This window comes from Lactuca serriola, chromosome 3, assembly GCF_051521515.1.
Source record: "Lactuca serriola cultivar US96UC23 chromosome 3, Lser_US96UC23_V15, whole genome shotgun sequence".
Lineage (NCBI taxonomy): Eukaryota > Viridiplantae > Streptophyta > Magnoliopsida > Asterales > Asteraceae > Lactuca > Lactuca serriola.
In genome coordinates this window covers 41,852,266-41,872,574 of record NC_136410.1, presented here as the reverse complement: position 1 = coordinate 41,872,574, position 20,309 = coordinate 41,852,266, and the positions used below count along the sequence as shown (strand labels likewise).

Sequence of the window (20,309 nt, the reverse complement as noted above, 5' to 3'; positions counted from 1 at the left end):
TTAAGTTAAAAAAAGATTGCAATTTTTGTATTGTTTTTGTATAAATAGTTATTAAACTTGTAATTATCTATATGATGTTTTCAAGACTTTGAAAACAGAATATAACCTTATCGATTTTAACGTTAATTAAACTGGAAATGTTTTTTTAATAATAAGATAAAATACTTGGCATCCTACAAGGCCACAAGTATACAAACAAATGCAACACACCTGATATGTAGAAATATTATACAAAAGACGTGATAATCCTAATCGTAATTTTGAGGTGCAATAATATACTTTATTATGGAAATGCATGTCAATATGCAATGACCCAACGATATCGGACAGCATGCGAAGTCCAGTGTACTTGCTGTATCTTTGAAAATTGAGTTGTTGTGTGTCGGTGTACCATATTTTTGCAAACATTAATCTTTCAAAATAAATATTAATATGATTATTGACAAATAAAATTATGGGTTTGCTTTGCTGTGCTTTGTCAATCATCTAAAATGGCAAATAATGACACCATCAATTAAGATCATAAGCAGATTTAAAATACTATTTCTTAACCAATTGACACATCAGTTTGTTGTTTATTTTGTTAAAATTTAAGGCATCGCTTAATTTTAGAAACTTGTTTCTAATCTATCTATTATTTAATTAATATTTAGGATATCGTTAGTTAATTGGTTCACCAAATTTTCAAACCGAAAACACTAGTTACTAGTTTGATTAATCTATTAAAATTCAACACATGCATACATGTGGTCTTATAAATAATGATTGTTATTAATTTTCCAAGAAAGTAGTAAATGACTAATCGTAAGAATCATCAGGCGTCTAGAAATATAACCATACAACGCAGCCTACCCTTATAGAAAAAATAACACACCTACGCCTGTATACTTCAATTAATTATTAATACCATGTTCGAACCTTCTTCCCCAATTTTGAATTGAACAAGTCTCTTCTATCACCTTAAAACCCTAACTAATCCCCAAATTTCCCCCAAATGTTCTTTACTAAATCTTCTTCTTTGATTCCTTGTTCAACATGCCGTCCGTATCTGTAAAATTCTACAGTGTTCTTCATAAATTCATCTTGAAACGCCAATTACAAACCCTCACTGAAACCCACACCAAAATCTTCAATCAATTCGGTGTCGTCTCTCGCCCCGATGAATCCGTCGCTCCTGCCAACCCTAGCTTCTCTGAAGACGGTGTAGCTACCAAAGATATCCATATCGATCCATTGACATCTTTAACCCTCCGGATCTTTCTCCCTGATTCAGTACTTGTCAAATCTAGAGGGTTAAAACAAAGTGATGGGGTTTACGGTGGCTACTCGCCAGCTCTAGGCGATAATTTACGTAAATTGCCCGTGGTTTTGCAGTTTCACGGAGGTGGATTTGTGACCGGAAGCAGTGTTTCGTTGGCGAATGATCTGTTTTGTCGGAGGATCGCCAAGGCGTGTGATGCGATTGTGGTGGCGGTAGGGTATAGGCTTGCACCGGAGAGTAAGTATCCCGCGGCGTTTGAGGACGGCGTTGAGGCGTTGAGTTGGTTAGCTAAGCAGGCGAATTTGGCCGAGTGTAGGATCTCAGGTCGCGTTAACCTCAGGAGGAGACAGATCGTTGATGGTTTTGGTTCTTCCATGATCGAGCCTTGGATTGCTGCTCATGCCGATCTTTCCAGGTAACAAATCTTCAAGAATTCATTATCTCTTAGAATCTATTCCGATTTGGGCACAATCCTACCTGTTCCATGGTTATCACGATCTGTTAACTTGTATACCACTCCACACGAATCTATCTATCACACAGATCCTCAATGAAAGGCAAAAACAATGTATTGATTTCTTCTTGGTTTTATTGCCATTAACAGGTGTGTCCTCCTAGGTGTAAGCTCTGGTTCAAACATCGCAAATTATGTCACACAAAAAGCAGTAGAAGCTGGGAACCTATTAGACCCTGTAAGGGTGGTGGCACAAGTTCTTATGTACCCTTTTGTAATCGGAAACACTCCAACAAAATCCGAAATCAAGCTAGCTAACTCTTACCTCTATGACAGAACCATGGCCATGTTAGCCTGGAAGCTTTTCTTACCAGATGATCAATTCAATCTTGATCATCCAGCTGCCAACCCTCTGATGACAGCTAAAAGAATACCATTAAAACACATGCCTCCTACACTCACAATAGTAGCTGAACATGATTGGATGCGTGATCGTGCCATTGCATACTCACAGGAGCTTCGTCAGGTTAATGTAGATGCCCCTGTTTATGATTACAAAGATGCTGTTCATGAATTTGCAACCTTTGAGATGTTTTTGAAGACACCTAAAGCTCAAGCATGTGCAGAAGATATTGCCATATGGGTAAAGAAGTATATATCACTCAGAGGGCTTGAGTTTTCGTACTAAAAAGAGTGAAAATGGAATTTTTAATTTCCAGACCACAAATTTTGAGCTCATGGAGATAAGATTCAGCACACCACAAGAGGTTCAAGGTACATAAAGTAAAAAGTATTTGATTGGTGATAAAAATAAAAAATTTATCAGAGTAAAGTTAGTTACCATCAACAGCCAATTAAGTGAAGTTAATAATATGGAGTGGTTGGAACTTGGAACTTACTGTATTATATTCGATAGGATAAGAGCCAAACAATATTTTTTTGATGTATAATGAGATGTAGCATGTTTTAACCTTGTATTAGGTTGGGAACACAATTTTATTGATTCTTTTGTTTCGTTATTGTTTATATTGTTTGTAGTAATAGTGTATAGAAAAATAAATGGTTTGTTCTTTAATCTTCAGAGACTGTGTATTCTTGGTCAGTTTTGCATGTAATTATGTGGAAAATTTGATTGGTTAAGATGATGTTTTATATTTTGCGAGTTGTTAAATTGCTTTAATTATATGTATATAGTAATAGTTGTTTTCTAAAAGGGTAAAGCAAGTTAGATAAATCGGGTTTTGTGTGTATCCGTCTATCTGACCATATACTAACCATATAGTAAAAAGTTGATAAACTGGGTTTTAGTGTATATTCGACCCGTATCAACAGGATTTGGTAAAAAGCGGATAAATTGGGGTTTTGGTGGATCCGAACCGGGGAAAAGGAAAAAAATAAAAAATGACAAGAGTCACATGTCAGTTTTGCTGTCTTTGTGACGAGAGACGCGCTTTGCTTTGACTGTGTAAAGTAATCAAAAGGTTGGTCCCCAATGCGTGGTGAACATAACACCAATCCCTTCGTTGGACCGCGGTAAGGATACCGCATGCGAAACTATTACCTCACCATTGGAGTGTATGTGTTGTCTGTTGCGTGTGTGATAAGGTCTGGTCTAACACCCACCGGTTTTATAGGGTGATGAAAAAAATTGATGTGGTGATGACGTGATCTTGCAATAGTGTTGTGGTGTTTGTGGTATGATACTTTATGACATAAGGGTAAAGAGAGACATTCTCTCCCAACCAACTCAACCCATTGCCATATTAGTTTGTCTCTCTCATGTCTTTTCATTTTTTTAAATCCACAACACAAGAAAACTCTATCTTTCTCATCCAACTAACTCAATTAAAAACAGACAAAACTACAAAAATGGTCCTATCTTTCTCAACCAACTAACTCAATTAAAAACATACAAAACTACAAAAATGGTCCATACGGTTAGCTGGAAATTATCACTTTGGTAAAAAAAAAAGGTTTGTACTGACACTAAAGGTCCAAACTATTCATTTTGTTATGAGTTTCGTCCAATTTCCTTTTAACTTTTTTATAACGAGGAATATGTCCTTATTTTTACTTTTTCAGTTTTTATTTATTTATTTAAATAACTTTATGATTAAAAGAAAAGGGAAATTGACTTATTAAGGTAATTAAGTATTTCAAATGTTCATATATGGGTAATATTGTTTTTTTTTTTGTACTCATTTACCCAATTAACTTGTTTCACTCGTTCACAAATAACTATCTTTACCGGCTATTGTAGGTTTTGGGTGATGTGGCATCTACGTCGCTTGTACGCTGCAATACTCATCACCTACGTGACATTGAGAAGTGTGAGATACGACTGCTTATTAATTAAAACCCTAGATTGATTGATCGATGACATCTTCTTCCTCATCCTTTTCTTCCAAACGACAAGACGAATTGCAACTGGATCATCCATGTGATTGCGATTTGCCATCTCGTGTGAAGACATCAAGAACCCTGGAAGGAAATTCAGAGTTTGTCAAAACTCACTGGTAATTCATATTTTTTTTTACTTCTTCTTCATTCTTCAATTTAATATGTTTTTATAAATTTCTTGAAGAATGAAAAAGTCCAAGCTGTAAATAAGAAACTGAGAAGATGAAGTTTCTGGTGAAGGCGTGGATAAAAGTTGGTGATCATTTTAAATAATAATAATAATATTAATAATAAATTAAATATTACTAAAAAATATATTTTAAAAATCCATGTGGAAGTTATCTCTGTCCACATAAGCATCTTTGACACATCAGATATCCACATAGGAATGGTAACCGATAAACCTTTTAAAATCGAGAATAATGGCTTAATTGACAGATAAAAAACGATTTTAATGGTCTATTGTGCAAAAAAAAGTTTAGTGACCAAATCGGGAAAATGACTAAACTTTAATATGTTACAGTGACATTCTCCCTTTAAATAATTAAAAAAAAAAACTGAAAAAGCAAAAAATAGGGGAAAATTCGTCATTATAAAAAAGTTCAAAGCAAATTGAACCAAACCTGCATCAAAATGAAAAAGTTTGACCTCTGGTACCGGTCCAAAAATTTTTCGACCAAAATGACAGTTTTAGCTAACCACATGGACCATTCTTGAAGTTTTTTCTTAAAAACATACAAAACAATATAAAATACAACTTCTTATGTTTATGGTACATGATTATGTGCGGGTTCATTAATCCATTGAAGAGTGTAAATGAGTGGTACTGCATGACGAGGAGCCATGATCTTGGAGGTACCCAGGTACCTCCAACCTAAAAAAAAGTGACACTATGTCGTTGCTGACATTTCACGAAATGCATTATAAATGTATATTTTCATTTTCCATGTTTGTGATATGCCTTTCAAAAAAAAAATGTTTGAACTCTTACTGCGTCCATTAAGAAATAACGTGCGACTAGGGTCCGCAACCGACTATTTTTTAAACTTCTTGTATTTTACTCGATCACCAGTCTCTTAAAGCTAAAAAATAGCTTACGAGTGAAATAAGACCATTATTCCCCTTTGTGCCCAAAATTAATGCCTTTTTCTTTCCTTTCATATCCTCCTTCCAACCCCCTCCACTTCATCATCCGATCGATCCCGACCACATCTTCCTCCACCAAACGACATCTACTAGAGCCGCTCCATCGACCACATAAGCATCCCTGACCATCAACTTCAATTGCCGACTTCTATTGTATTTTTTATAATTATTTAGCAACTTTCTTTAGTTATTTTATTATTTTATCAAACAAATATATTTTATCCAACATAAAAATAGAATAGAGGGGTAAAATATTCATTTGCAATAGATAATAAGCCATTCACATGCATGATCAAACAATATGATTTTAGTCAGAGCTTTTGACTTAGTCGGGAATTTGATTCAATCAGATTTGATTCAGTCAACAACTATCAAACAATCCATTAATTGTTAATAAGGATATGTATTCTTAATTTTAGAGCCATTTCCTATAAATTTTATGTTTATCATGAACTAAGCCTGTCAAAAATAACCGAAACCCAAACTACCCGCCCAACTCGTTTTGAATTCGGGTATATCGGGTATGAAAATTCGAGTATTCAGTTAACCTGATATTTAATTAGTTCGGTTATCGGGTAAACATAATTTCTTTTATTTGATATACACTATTTCTATTTATCACCATATTTCATAACACTTAAGGTAAAAGACAATCAAAATCCAAAGATGAGGTGCACCTAAATGTGAAAGTGAACCCCTGATTCACAGTTGCCTTTACCAAACAAAAATGTTAAAAATTATAAATGTATGCGGGGCATAACCCCCCATATGAGCCTTACCCTAAAGCCCAATAATTTTCCTTAGTCCAAAAGCTTGATTTCAGATTGCCTCAAAGACCCATAGCAACAAGGTCCAAAGAAGTGGCCCAACCGAGGCCCAAAAGATGCGAAGCCCAAACTGATTGAGTACGCGGGGCGTACTCAGCTGTACGCTAAGCGTACTCGCTGCATGGCTTGTATGCTGCACGTACTGACTTATAAGCCTAACATACTCCTCCATTAAGCCAACTTTTCCATTAATCTCTTAATGCTTAAGCCTACCGGTCCAAAACACAGATCTGAGTCCTAAAGAGTATCTAGAAACATAAAGTCACTGACTTGGTGAGTTTGTATGCACCAAAAGATCCCAACTTGGATTTATAACATTCTACTTTCATAAAAATGGCTATAACTCATGCATGGATGGATCTAAGCTTCAAAGATGACAACTTTATGCCTCTAGGACCAAAAGAACACCAAGAGTGGCAACTCTAAGCTTCAGAAATGATATTAAACCATAAGATCTTATCTATGGAACCAATGTGACATCCCTATTTTCACGACCAGAAAAGACCGATTTTGTTTATGCTTTATAAAAATCAGAGTACCTCTTTTAATAAAAATGTTGTGGAATTTATTCCCAGTAATACATGATAAATACGCTATCAAAGCATTTCCGAAGAAAAGTATTTTTATTCATTTTAAAACATTTGGGATGTCATTGTTAATGCAGAAACATAAACATAAACAGAACTTACATTCATTATCACTAGTGATCTACGTCTCTTTTAAATCTCTCAGTGTAATGTAACTTCAGATCGACACCTGTGATACAAATAAACTGAGTGTGTCAGGTTGGGAAACCTGGTGAGTACATAAGGTTTTCAACCCACAATAATATAATTATTATGTTTAAACAATCAAGCAATCAACCCAATTACTCAACCCCATTATCTTCTTTATTCTTAAGGATCTACCCTAACAATAAGTTATTTCTCGTTCACTCATTCATAAGGATCGTCCTAAGGAATTGGCACGAAGTCCATCGTTGCCAAGGTTTATAACGGGCACTAAGTCTGCATAGTCGCCAGAGTTTAGGCATCAAGTCTGCATGATCACCAAGGTTTAGGTATCACGCCTGCATGATCACCAGGGTTTAGGCATCAAGTCTGCATGATTACCAGGGTTTAGGCATCAAGTCTGCATGATCACCTAGGTTTAGAGTACACCGAGTGAACACATCGTTCACAACACCTATAGGTTGCGAGCCTGCTAGTTTTCCACTGGACTGTCTAAAATAGTCTGTGGTGGTCACCCATACTCTGCTGAATGACGGGGCCATCATTTGGGAAAAAGACTTCTCACATCGTCCACCTCTCACCCTCACCTCACGATCTATAACACCTCTCAACTCATCGTTCAACTCATATTCCATCTATTACATCTACCCATGTTTTACCCCCAACATTTTCGTAGATATAAAATACATATACAGTTTAAATAATTTAAAACGTGTATAAAATCGTTCATTTAGCATAGACAACAAGTATTCAGATAATATGCACACATAGCACGTAATTTATATAAAATACTTCATATCTATGTGTAAGATGAAAGTAACTATGCACTCACAACACGTAATATATATTAAATACTTCATATCTATATTGAAGATGAAAGGGACCATGCACTCACCTAAGAACATGGTGACTCGACACTTGGACAACACTTCTTATCTCAAAACAATTTCCATCGGACAAAACCTAATATCATTACCACTAGAGTTTAGTCCAATATTCACTAAGACTAATTAATAGTCTAGCTATTATTACTATTATATAAACGTTAAACAACACTCTTATATAACTCATAATAATAGCCCAAATAATTATTTTAAGGTCCTACTAATGTTACTATATCAAAACATAAGCTATACTAAGGATAAGATAGGCGTAGCTCACTTACAGTGAGTTTTATTGAAAACCGGGCTTTCGCTGGAGCAGTGTTTCCGAGCCGAAAGCTCTTCTTTTCGGAGCCGTCGGGCGCTCCAGGGCTTCCGCCTCGTTCTAGGGGGTTCCCTAGGCTTTTTTTTTTTTTTGGGGGGGGGGGGGGGGTTAGGGCTTAGAGAGAGAGAGAGAGAGAGAGTATAGAGAGAGAAAGAAGTGGGGAAAGGTGTGAGAAAAAGAGGCAGCCTCGAGCCTCTATTTATAGGCCTCCAGGGGCGTCACCACGTAGTGGTGCCTCTCACCACGTCGTGGTGCTGCGTAGGCTCCAAGTTTTCACCTGGTGCTGACACGTGGCATCGCACACAGGGTGTAAATAATTCGATTTTCAAAAATTCATAACTTTCGCATACGAACTCCGTTTTCGACGTTCTTTATATCCACACGTAGGTAAAAATAAGATCTACAAATCTCATTTAGACTCCGTCGGCTAATTCTCGACCGATCTTAAATTTAACAGTAGGAGGATATTATACTGTCAAATGTCCGCGTAAAATTCATAACTTCTACATACGGACTCCGTTTTCGTCTATGTGTTTACCATTGAGTTCCTATTAATGAGATCATCAACACTCATTAAGTTTGCATAAGCCAAAAACTGCTCGAACTAAAATTTGAGTTTCGGGTTGTACACTGCTAAACCGAATCTTAGAAAAATCATAACTTCCTCATACAAAGTCAGATTTGGGCGTTCTTTTTATGGATGTTCTCGGTTTAATGTATACTAAAAATTTGGTTTAGATCACTAAGGTTAAAAAATTCGTCCATCGTAAATTCACTATTTACATCTCCCGGTGCTGTGTCGGTTTTGCCGTAAAACTTCGACGGACCATAACTTCTTTGTTATAACTCGGATTTCGGCGTTCTTTATATGTACGGAACCCTTGAGACATATTCTAAAACTTGGTTAAGATTATTTATTCTAAATAATCTTTTGTCGAAAATTCGTTTTCGACCCCTATTATCTCTAAATTGACTAGCCCGGATCTACGGGCGTTACAACCAACAAGGGTTCAAAACTCAAACAAAGGAGATCTAAGCTTCTAAAGAGCAAGATTAAGACTTTATACCTCAAACAAGTTAGAAATAGAGCAGATAATCCGGATCTACAAGCTGCTCCTTGAACCAACACCTTTCTCCAACCTTCTCTTTCTTTCAAAGCATCAAAATACACTTAAAAAGACCTTCCAAGATCAAGAACACTCAACAATGGAGTTAGGATTTTGTTGAGGCTGATTAGGGACAAGAGGGAGGCTGATAGAAAAGATCCTTGGGACATAATGTTCTTTAAATAGTGCTCAAACCCTAAATATTAAGGTTTTGGGGTCTGGACACATACGTCGCGCGTACCCACTCGTATGTTGCATGTACGTGCATGGCATCCGCGTTCCTTTTACTCTAGTATGCCCTATGTACATGGTTGTTGCATTAGGTGTCTAAGACCATAACTATTTTGGTATGTACTTGACCCGATTGTGAGCATGGTTCGTTTGGGTTGCCTTCACCATAGCAACTGATAGGATGAACTAAGAAGAAAGAGGATTAATTATGATTTATTAATATATTATATGAATAATTTATTAAAAGAGAAATCATATTTTTTTAATTAATATTAGTCAAGAATTAATTTTGTGGCTAAAAAAGATTAATTAAATAAAGGGGACTAATTGTGTAATTATAAGATAGTTGCATAAATGGGCTAATGGACTCCACAGAAGTCGGAGTAGACGAAATCTATAGGGAAACCCATTAGAATTCGTCCAAGGCTTCTAAGGAGGGAGTCCATGGGCTGCTTAGGGCCTAAACTGTCAAATTAGGGTTCCTAGTTGAAAAACCTAATAGCCTACCTATATAAGGAACCCCCGAGGCCCCAAAAACACGGTGAAGTAATCACTAAGGGTTCTTGGACGTTTTTGGTGCTCCTCCTCCTTCTCCTAGGTCATCTTGTTGCTCATGGTGTTTATGACTCCATTAGAGGTACAACATTTGAGGCACTAAGCTTTCAAGGGTCAAGATAAAAAGGAATTGAGATTGTTATTGCTACATAACAATCAAGGTAAGATCTAAACCCTAATTCATATGTTAATTCGATTATTGTATGCCAGATCAAGGGTTTATGAGCTTTGGATGATTACTGCATGTTTATTAGACAAACTAGAACCAAAGCTTTAGGGTTTGCATGTACACCTTAGAATTGATGTAGTGATCAAAACCCATCAATGGGGTGGTATTCCCCTTGTACGGCACACCCCAAGCCCAAAATGAAAAGTTCAATGACTTCAAGGCCCAAAATCAAAATAATTAAAATAACCAAATTTAAATAAATACCTTAGAATTATCGGACATCACATGAAAGGTCCAAAATCAAGATTTTTTCGTGTTTTTAGTCCTAAAAATTAAAACATTATTGTGGTTTTGGTCCCTCGAAAACCTAAAAGGACAATTTTGCCGTTTTAATTTATTTTTTGTATTTTATATATTTATTTTAATCTTTTATTAATTAAAAATAAAAAGAAAAGAATGGACCTCTCTCTCTCTCTCTCTCTCTCTCTCTCTCTTTCTCTCCACACACACTGGACGTTGACATAACCACATACATACACAATTCTTTCAAGATATAAACTTTCTAAGAGCAACTCCATCGAAACCATTAAAGCCCTTCAAATTGAAACCAATATCATTCCATCAAAATCAACATCTTGGAGAAGTTCTAGTTTCGATTGAAATCAAGGGAGTTCGATTTCAGGGTTTTGAGGTTCGATCTCATGGGTTTCACCCAAATGATGAACATATAGAAGCCGAAGATAGAAAAACTTTGAGAAATTAGTTTTAGATGAAAACTTTGAAGGAAATCAAGGAAGGGTTAGTAGGAGATGGATCTAAAAGCAGGTCGATGAAAGTGACAACGTTGAAGGTGTATCCAGAGAACTCACTGTCGATGGCACCCCCACCTATTCCCTATGATGAACAGGAAGCAAAAGGACTATAACAATGTAGGAGTTAACATAAGAAGCACTTATAAGGGTATGGTTGAAACTGGTGATTTGTAGTTCAACTGGGTTTAAAAAGAAAAGGTGTATAGGGTAGGGGAGGTATACGTTGGAGATGAGAGAACCGATAACGATTTATTTCCTAATCGAGCTCTTTTTAGTGTGTGATGTTTTTTCAAGTGATCAAGTTTGATTTTTTTTTTTAGCATTTGGTTTTTATTTACCGAATCATGATGTTTTTTCATTACCATCATCCTACTCGGTTGTGATTTCAAGTATCGATTATGGCTTTCATTTCAGGTGGAGGATGCCAACGATAGTCTTTTCAAGTAATTTAGGACCAAAACCATGAGAATTTTCAAATTTTGGACATTTCATGCAAGTTGAAAACTTTTTGTATTATATTCATAGTTTTTTCAAACCACAATGACCAATTTTGCAGTCTTGTTTTTTTTTTATTAGACAATACCCGAACTATCTGACCCGAACTACTTGAAACCCACAAAGTATACACGATTAACACCCTTACGTGGACATTTTTTGCATCATACTTTTAGGGGTTTAAGAGTTAAGAAAAAGGGATTGAAATGTAAGCAATAACACTAAATTTTTTTTAATGTCAAGTGGTCATTATGTCATTTGACCAAAGTTTGATGACAAAATTATGAAAAAGGACAAAGTATAAATAGGTTGTGAGTGAACGATAAAAATCACATTTTCCCTCTCAATTTTAAAAACTTGAGATTTAAATTATGTATTATATCCTAGCCAAAGTACGGTTTTCGGAAGTGAAGCCTCTGTGAACAAAGTAATGATCTTTGGTATACAAACCTTTAATAGAGGTACATATAAGTCTTGTAAAGTGGATTAATGAATAAAATGAGCTTTTCTTTTATAACAATAACATTTGCATTTAAGTTGGGAAAATATGACAAATATTATATTTAATTTTAACAATGATTAATTACTAGGTGGGATTATCTAACGAAAATGTCCAAACATATGAAGGTGGAGGCATATCCGGCATCAAATGCATTTGCTTTTCACAAACTCTAAATAAAGCTTAAAGAGAATTTGGTTCAAAGTGACCAAGAAAAAAAAAGATTTTCAGTGTTACCAAAAAGCAAAAGCAAAAGTGCAGATAAGATTTAAATTGTGTACCTTTTGTTTCTGCTTTTTCTTGCTTTAATATGCTTTTTTTTACCTGTCTAGGATAGTAAGATGTCACTACTACACCTTAGTATTACATATTGGTACACTAATTACTAATCTATAATAGGGTATATGTAAATTACTCCCTAAACATGTCTCAAAAGATTTCTTTTTAATGAAAGATAAACGTGACCCATTCACAAAAATACTCTAGATTGTGACTGAACTCGAATCACTCATAAATAAGTATATATGTTAGACTCACAATACTAAAGTTAAGACTTTTTCTATAAAGTGTGGAAATAAGAAAACTATTAAAGTAATGCTCAAATTACAAGCATTATACCCAAGTCATTATGTACGTGTTTCAATAAATCCCAAATCATACAAAGTAGTAACATTGTGATACGTTTTATTGTATATATCAGTTGATCAAACTATCTTTAAAACTATAAGATTATATATATTATTATCGGTAAAAGTTGCACATGATTTAAAAAACTAGAACCAAACAAAACTAAACATCTTTTGTTCCAATCCTTTCCATACAATCGTTCAAAATTTTCCCTTTTCATCGACCCCAAACGTATCTTTGCATACTCCTAGAATTATACTACCTCCGTCCCAAATTGATAGTCTACTTTTGAATTTTGCAGTTTTTTTTCTTCAACTTTAACCTTAAATATTTTTATTTTTGATAGATAATACTTGATGCAAAATATATTAGTGGATTGTATTTTATATGTTTTTTCATTGTTATAAGTTTTATTAAGTAATATATAATACAAATAAAAATATTTAAGGTCAAAGTTGAACACAAAAGACTTCAAAAGTAAAAAATAGACTATCAATTTGGGACGGAAGGAGTATATGATAGTAATATTTGAATGGAACAAATAAGCTAAAAAAATATGCACAATTCAATCAAAGGCATTAGTGTTTTACATAGTCAATAAGGTTTGGTTGGAAAGGTATGATCAAAAAGCGAAAGTAGAAAGTTCTCAATTTAATATAATTATATAAAAAAAATTAAGGATACTATCAGATAAAATATAACTAAATTAATGAGTCAGTTGCTTTAATTATATTTTATATTAAAAACAAATATATTTCGTTTTTTTAACACATTTTAACCAATGTAAATAAAAGTATTTAACTAAAATACTCAATTTTAATAATTATTTCTGGTATGAGCAGTTTAACATGTTATAGGCCACAAAAATGGTCTATATAGAAAAAAATGGTTTTAATGAAATATTTCAATACATAGTGGATAAACTAGAAAATTACCAAAATCAAATGAGTTTTATGTATATTTCCATTGCCTTAAAAAGTAATAAAAGTGAATCAAATTGGTTGTATTTTTCTTGTAAATGTATTATCAGACATATTTTCTCAAATTAACCACCGAGATAATCAACATAATTTTCTGTTACATTATGTCCAAAGCAGATGTTTTTCACCTTTATTTGAATGAGCTGGTGTCGTATCCTCCTTATATTCTTCACCAAAGCAACTAAAAGGAGAACACCAAAAAAAAGAACATGAGATTCTGTCCATAAAGAAAAGCAAGATTTGAAAAATCAGGAAAAACAGACAGAATGTGAATCAACACTGCACACAAACTCATCAATCAAAAAAAGCTGAATTCAAGTGGAGTCCAGACTTCGAGATTTGTCAATGTCGATCCAAGACCTAATAATTCACTGAAATGCTGCAATTTCCTCATAATTTTCAACCTTTTTCTACTTCCCGACCTTCATGGGTTTAATTCTTCAATTTGTTTTACTATTTCTCACCTGCTCAATCCCTTCTCTTCTCTGTCAAGTTACAGGTATGCCGCCATCTTCATCTTTTACACTAAATTTGAAGATTCCCGTGTTTAATTAATTAGCATATATATAATCATTGCAGAATTTGTAAGTATCGACTGTGGAGGAACAAGCAATCACACCGACCCTAAAACAAGTCTAGCATGGGTTTCGGATTCTGGAATCGTTCGCCATGGAACATCAATCGAGATCGAAAACCCAAACGACAACGCAATTCAGTATCAAAGGCGCAGGGATTTCCCCATAGACAACAAGAAGTATTGCTATACTCTAAATACCACAGAAAGAAGACGATACGTAGTTCGTACCACCTTTTTGTACGGCAGTTCAGAGAGCGAAAACACATACCCTAAATTTCAGCTCTATCTCGATGCAACCAGATGGGCAACTGTTAGCGTATTGGACGCGTCGACTGTTTACGTCAAAGAGATGATCATCAGAGCACCTTCGAGTTCAATCGACGTGTGTTTATGCTGTGCGACGACGGGTGCTCCTTTTCTATCCACACTCGAGCTCCGGCCGTTGAATCTCTCGATGTACGCTACTGATTATGAAGATAATTTCTTCTTAAAAGTCGCAGCTAGGGTTAACTTCGGTGCTTCAAGCACGGAAGCTGTAAGGTATGTCCTTACGATCTTCATATCTGACAAATTGAACGATTTTGATGCAAAATTGTCGATATTTTAGGTATCCAGATGATCCGTATGATCGAATATGGGATTCCGATCTTGCAAAACGGCAGAATTTTCTGGTGGGGGTGGCGCCTGGAACTGTGAGGATTAACACAACGAAGGAGATAAACACAAACACGAGAGAATATCCACCGATGAAAGTGATGCAAACAGCGGTTGTTGGGACTCAAGGGACTCTTAGTTACAGATTGAACTTGGAAGATTTCCCTGCAAATGCTCGAGCTTATGCTTATTTTGCAGAAATTGAAGACTTGCCGGAAAATGAAACTAGAAAGTTCACAATGAAGGAGCCTTATGTTCCTGATTACAGTAATGCGGTGGTGAATATTGAAGAAAATGCTAATGGAAGCTACACGTTATATGAACCTAGTTATATGAACGTTTCATTGTCTTTTGTGTTTTCGTTTTCTTTTAAGAAAACACTAGATTCTTCTCAAGGACCACTCTTGAATGCTGTTGAAATCAGTAAATATGTACCCATTGCATCAAAAACCGATAGAAAAGATTGTAAGAACAACTAACTATCTCTCACTTATATGAAACTAATCACAAATTAACCTGACTGATTAGATTTTTGTCTTGTTCATGGAAGTGAATGTTCTCGGTGCGTTTAGTTCGATGCTTGAAACTGGAGATATGATTGAAGAAGGTGATCCATGTGTCCCTGTTCAGTGGGCATGGGTGAGTTGCAGCTCGAATGTTCCTCCCCGAATCACCAAAATGTAAGTTTAGATATTATAAAATTAAACTTAATTAAAAAAAAAATTATATGATTTATATTGATATGTTTGAACAGCGTTTTGCCAGGTTCGAATTTGGAAGGTGAAATTCCGGGCGGGATTAAAGACTTACAAGAGTTGACAGAGTTGTAAGTATTGTACTACAACAAAATCTCTAAGTCAATTCAACATTTTAACAATTAACATTTAACACCCGCTATTGGTTTATTTTTAGGTGGTTAAATGGGAATTCACTCAATGGGACAATCCCGGATATGAGTAACCTTGAGAAATTGAAAATTATGTAAGTTTTTGGTTTGATTACTCGTAGAATTCTAAAGAAGAATAGTCTGTTAACTGTTGGTCAAATTACAGACATTTAGAAAACAACAGGCTCAGCGGATTGTTACCATCTTATTTTGGTAGTTTGCCAAACCTACAAGAATTGTAAGTGGTGATTTTTTTTATTTTTTGCACATCAATCGAGCCTATGTTGGGTTTTTCATAATGTTATATTTTGATTGGTCCTTATGCAGGTATATTCAGAACAACTCTTTGACCGGGGACATCCCTCCGGCATTATTAACCGGAAAAATAATCTTTGTGTAAGCAATCTTCCTTTTCATGTTTTAGAGAGAAAAAAAAACGACATTAGAAACAGGTTGTAATGATATTGATGTAGAAAAAAAAAGTCAAAAATTGTAATGTCCTATGATGTCTGGTGTTTTGATTTGACAACACATTTTCTGAAGTTGTACAAGATTTACTACTGCAGCTATGAAGGTAATCACGGCCTCCACAGGAATACGAAGCACAAATCTCATTACAAATTGATATTAGGAATTTCGGTCGGAATTCTTGCGGTTCTATTTATTCTGTTTTTAGGAAGCTTATTACTACTGCGACATTTTCGGACAAAAACACCGAGTCAAAGAAGTGACGATAAAGGTACCTAATCTTACAATCTTTTTCGAATTAGTTCCCATTCCCATTATGACCTTGTTTATTGTGAAACTAGCCACTACTCCAGGGGCGTTTTCGTCACGCAAGAGCACCATAGGATTAATGGCCTACTCGACTCGAGCTGGAAGTTTAATGGATGAAGGAGTATCGTATTATTTTTCACTTGCTGAAATAGAAGCAGCGACAAATGGATTCTCGAAGAAGATTGGTAAAGGAAGTTTCGGGCCTGTATATTATGGAAAAATGAAGGATGGAAAAGAGGTTGCAGTTAAAATGATGGCGGATTCATCTAGCCATGGAACCCAACAGTTTGTTACAGAGGTAGCAATCACAAATCGCAAACAACACTTTTCAATAATTTGATATATTACAACATATGAATCGATAAGCAAATTGAAATGCATATATACTTACAGGTTGCTCTTTTGTCAAGAATTCATCATAGAAACCTCGTACCATTAATAGGATACTGTGAAGAAGAACACCACCGTATGCTTGTTTATGAGTACATGCACAACGGAACTTTGCGAGATCACATACACGGTATGTTAATTGTTAACCAAATCACGATCTACACTCTTCGTATTCAATCTGATAATCTTACGACACAAAAATCCAAACAGATCGAGTCAACAAGAAGCATTTGGACTGGCGAGCTCGTCTCCGGATTGCAGAAGATTCCGCTAAAGGTTAAATCAAACTTCTCGTGGATTTTTCAAACGAAAGCGAACAATGACCGGAAAAGTTTGATTAATTTCAGGTCTTGAGTATTTGCACACCGGATGCAACCCTAGCATCATTCACAGGGACATAAAAACCAGCAATATTCTTCTGGATATCAACATGAGGGCTAAAGTATCGGATTTTGGACTTTCAAGACAAACCGAAGAAGATTTGACACACGTATCGAGCGTAGCAAGAGGAACAGTCGGATACCTTGACCCCGAGTACTACGCTAACCAACAGTTAACAGAGAAAAGCGACGTCTACAGTTTCGGAGTCGTTCTGTTAGAACTTATCTCCGGGCGGAAGCCTGTGTCGCCGGAAGAGTACGGGGCCGATTGGAGCATTGTTCACTGGGTAATTTAAGTTTAGGGGTTTATTTAGGGTTTAGATTCTCGTGGAGCAGAGTATTAATTTTTGTTTTTGCAGGCGAGGTCATTGATTCGAAAAGGAGATGTGGCGAGTATAATTGATCCTACGATAACACGGGATGTGAAGATTGAATCGATATGGCGAATTGCAGAAGTTGCGATTCAGTGTGTGGATCAACACGGATCTAATAGACCTCGGATGCAAGAAATCATCTTGGCGATACAAGATGCAATCACGATTGAAAAGGGGAACGACGGGAAGATAATAACGTCGGGAAGTTCACGAGCACAATCTTCACGGAAAACTTTATTAACGACTTTCCTTGATATCGAGAGCCCAGATCTTTCCAACGATTGCCTGGTTCCTTCTGCTAGATAATATATGGATGAGATGATGTGTATACTAATCTAATAACTATGAAGAAACTGATACATAAGTTAAGTCGTACATGTTTTCTTCTTTTTGTTTGCAATCAAAATCAAGGAGTAGTCGTTGCCTAACTTGTAAGATCTTTTTAGAAGTGAGAGAACATGCAAGTGTGGGGCTTCAAACGGAAGATTGATGTAGAAATTTGACCAACGGAATTTTGTTGGTATCAAATATTATTAGAGTAAATCCCATGTTATGTCTTCCGTTTTTCAATGCTAACTTAAAAAGGATTACTTTTTGGGATAATGACTTGAAAGGGTAATGAACTTTTGACTTTTGTCACATTTAGTCACTAAACTTTTTTTCGTTATCTATTTGCCATTGAACTATTGAAACTGTTCACATTTTACCCTTATGACCGGCAACAGCCGGTCATAAGGGTAAAATGTGAACAGTTTCAATAGTTCAATGGCAAATAGATAATGAAAAAAAGTTTAGTGACTAAATATGAAGAAAATCGAAAGTTCGTTTCCCTCTAAAAAGTTCAATGACTAAATGTGAACAAACTTCCTCTTGTATTATGTTTTAGCAAATTATTTATTTTTGTTAAATTGTAACAACATTTGTTGATGCAGAAATCTATGAAATAAAAAAAAAACCCTGAAAATATATTTAAAAAAAAAAACCAAAAACCAAAACCGAAATAAAAAACCAATGGTTTGACATTTTCCAAAATAAAAAATCAAAATTTTCAATTTAATTTTGGTTTTACAAAAAAATGAATCATTCTCACTGATGTGAATTATGATCATTGGTTTGGCATGTGAAATTTGTGACATCCCATGAATATGTAGTTACAACATCGTCTGAACTCGTAATTCATAGTAAGGGGTTAGAGTATCATCGCATGAATACGTAGTTACAACATCGCTTGAACTCGTAATTCATCACCTACAGGTTATGGGTCTGCTGGTGTTTCCACTGGGTTGTCTAGAATAGTCCGTGGTCGCCATCTATACTCTGGTAGATGACTACATCGCCACATTGTTGGTTAAGGTTATGGTATCTCCTTTCATCCTACATCACATATTCTTCATCATCTATTTACCTAATTATCATCACCTTTCTATCATCACCTATCTCTCATCATTTTATTTTATCACACACCAACTATTTCATCTACCCATGTTTCATCCGCAACATATTTGTAGATATAAAATAAATATACCGTTTAAATCTTTTAAAACATGTATAAAATCGTTCATCCAGCATAGACAACAAGTATTCAAATAATATGCACGCATAGCACGTAATTTATATAAAATACTTCATATCTATGTGTAAAATGAAAGTAACTATATATACCATAAAAATCCCATAAATACTTCCTAACTTCGAACCCCAAGGTTTACTCTACTAAAGCTTCATATTCTCGGCTCTCTGAACCTAGAAGGGTCCAGATCTATCGCACCAAAAAGCTCAAGATAGCTTTTCCTCTCACTCTACCCACTCAAGCTTGCTAGGGTTCTCACTTATGAGAAAGGTAGTCACAATTGAAGGCCATAAGTGCCTTTAAGTATGGCTCGGGCCCAAAGATTTCGGGTTTCTACCAACAGCACGGACTCGTCGAGTCGCCTCACCGACTCGTCGAGTCCATTCATTAATCTGAGTCATCAGTCGCGACCTTACTCAACGAGTTGAGGCGTCAACTCGTCGACTCTCTCTTCTTAACTCAAAAGAAAAATACTTAAACTATGATACCTGGAAATCCGGATGTTACATTTTGTTTTTTTATTTCATAGATTTCTTCATCAACAAATGTTGCTACAATTAAACAAAAATAAATAATTTTGCTAAAACATAATACAATAGGAAGTTTGTTCACATTTAGTCATTGAACTTTTTAGAGGGAAACGAACTTTCAATTTTGTTCACATTTAGTCACTAAACTTTTTTTCGTTATCTATTTGCCACTAAACTATTGAAACTGTTCACATTTTACCCTTATGACCGGTAACAGCCGGTCATAAGGGTAAAATGTGAACAATTTCAATAGTTCAATGGCAAATAGATAACAAAAAAAAGTTTAGTGACTAAATGTGACAAAAGTCGAAAGTTCGTTACCCTTTCATGTCATTATCCCTTACTTTTTTTATAAAAAAGGTCCATGACTTGCTAAAAAGACTTTTTGTAAAATGAGAATTTTAAAATGTGTTTTGATTAGTTTTTGAAGAGTAAAATTCAAAAATTGTTTTTAAAAAATATTTGGTTTTACCTGTAAAATAACTAAAAAGGACATGTTTATATATTTACAATGATTTACTATTTTACATATGTTATTTTATATTTAACAATTTTTTTACACACATATTATAATTTTGTAAAAATTTTATTAGAAAATATAAAATATAAAATTCTTTTAAGATATTGCTAATTTTTTATTAGATAATGATAATATTAAAATTACGTTCATAC

At 35.0% G+C, this 20,309-nt stretch overlaps 2 protein-coding genes across 3 annotated transcripts; both read left to right on the top strand.

The window, feature by feature from the left end:
- Positions 1-836: 836 nt before the first annotated feature.
- LOC145092033 (putative carboxylesterase 16) lies at positions 837-2,869 on the top strand. The gene is made up of 2 exons (XM_079029908.1): positions 837-1,676; positions 1,866-2,869. The coding sequence occupies exons 1-2, from the start codon at positions 1,036-1,038 to the stop codon at positions 2,401-2,403; spliced, it is 1,179 nt and encodes a 392-aa protein (XP_078886034.1). The 5' UTR covers positions 837-1,035; the 3' UTR covers positions 2,404-2,869.
- A 10,808-nt stretch (positions 2,870-13,677) lies between these two features.
- On the top strand, positions 13,678-18,107 carry LOC145092032 (Leucine-rich repeat protein kinase family protein). 2 transcript variants are annotated; one of them, XM_079029906.1, is made up of 14 exons: positions 13,678-13,998; positions 14,079-14,616; positions 14,684-15,195; positions 15,281-15,410; positions 15,485-15,556; positions 15,643-15,711; positions 15,783-15,854; positions 15,944-16,012; positions 16,183-16,355; positions 16,438-16,691; positions 16,787-16,913; positions 16,994-17,059; positions 17,131-17,450; positions 17,523-18,107. In XM_079029906.1, exons 1-14 carry the CDS (start codon positions 13,926-13,928, stop codon positions 17,841-17,843), a joined length of 2,796 nt encoding a protein of 931 aa, XP_078886032.1. In that variant the 5' UTR covers positions 13,678-13,925; the 3' UTR covers positions 17,844-18,107. The 2 variants fall into 2 exon arrangements, with proteins under 2 accessions (XP_078886032.1, XP_078886031.1); XM_079029905.1 differs by having other exon boundaries at positions 13,679-13,998; positions 16,426-16,691.
- Positions 18,108-20,309: the final 2,202 nt, after the last annotated feature.

Excerpts from the sequence above, each read along its gene's own strand:
- LOC145092033 (XM_079029908.1), top strand. The coding sequence starts at position 1,036 with ATGCCGTCCGTATCTGTAAAATTCTACAGTGTTCTTCATAAATTCATC. Across the intron at positions 1,677-1,865 it reads GCTCATGCCGATCTTTCCAG|GTGTGTCCTCCTAGGTGTAA; the intron begins GTAACAAATCTT and ends TGCCATTAACAG.
- LOC145092032 (XM_079029905.1), top strand. The coding sequence starts at position 13,926 with ATGGGTTTAATTCTTCAATTTGTTTTACTATTTCTCACCTGCTCAATC. Across the intron at positions 16,013-16,182 it reads ACCGGAAAAATAATCTTTGT|CTATGAAGGTAATCACGGCC; the intron begins GTAAGCAATCTT and ends TTACTACTGCAG. Across the intron at positions 16,692-16,786 it reads CCCAACAGTTTGTTACAGAG|GTTGCTCTTTTGTCAAGAAT; the intron begins GTAGCAATCACA and ends ATATACTTACAG.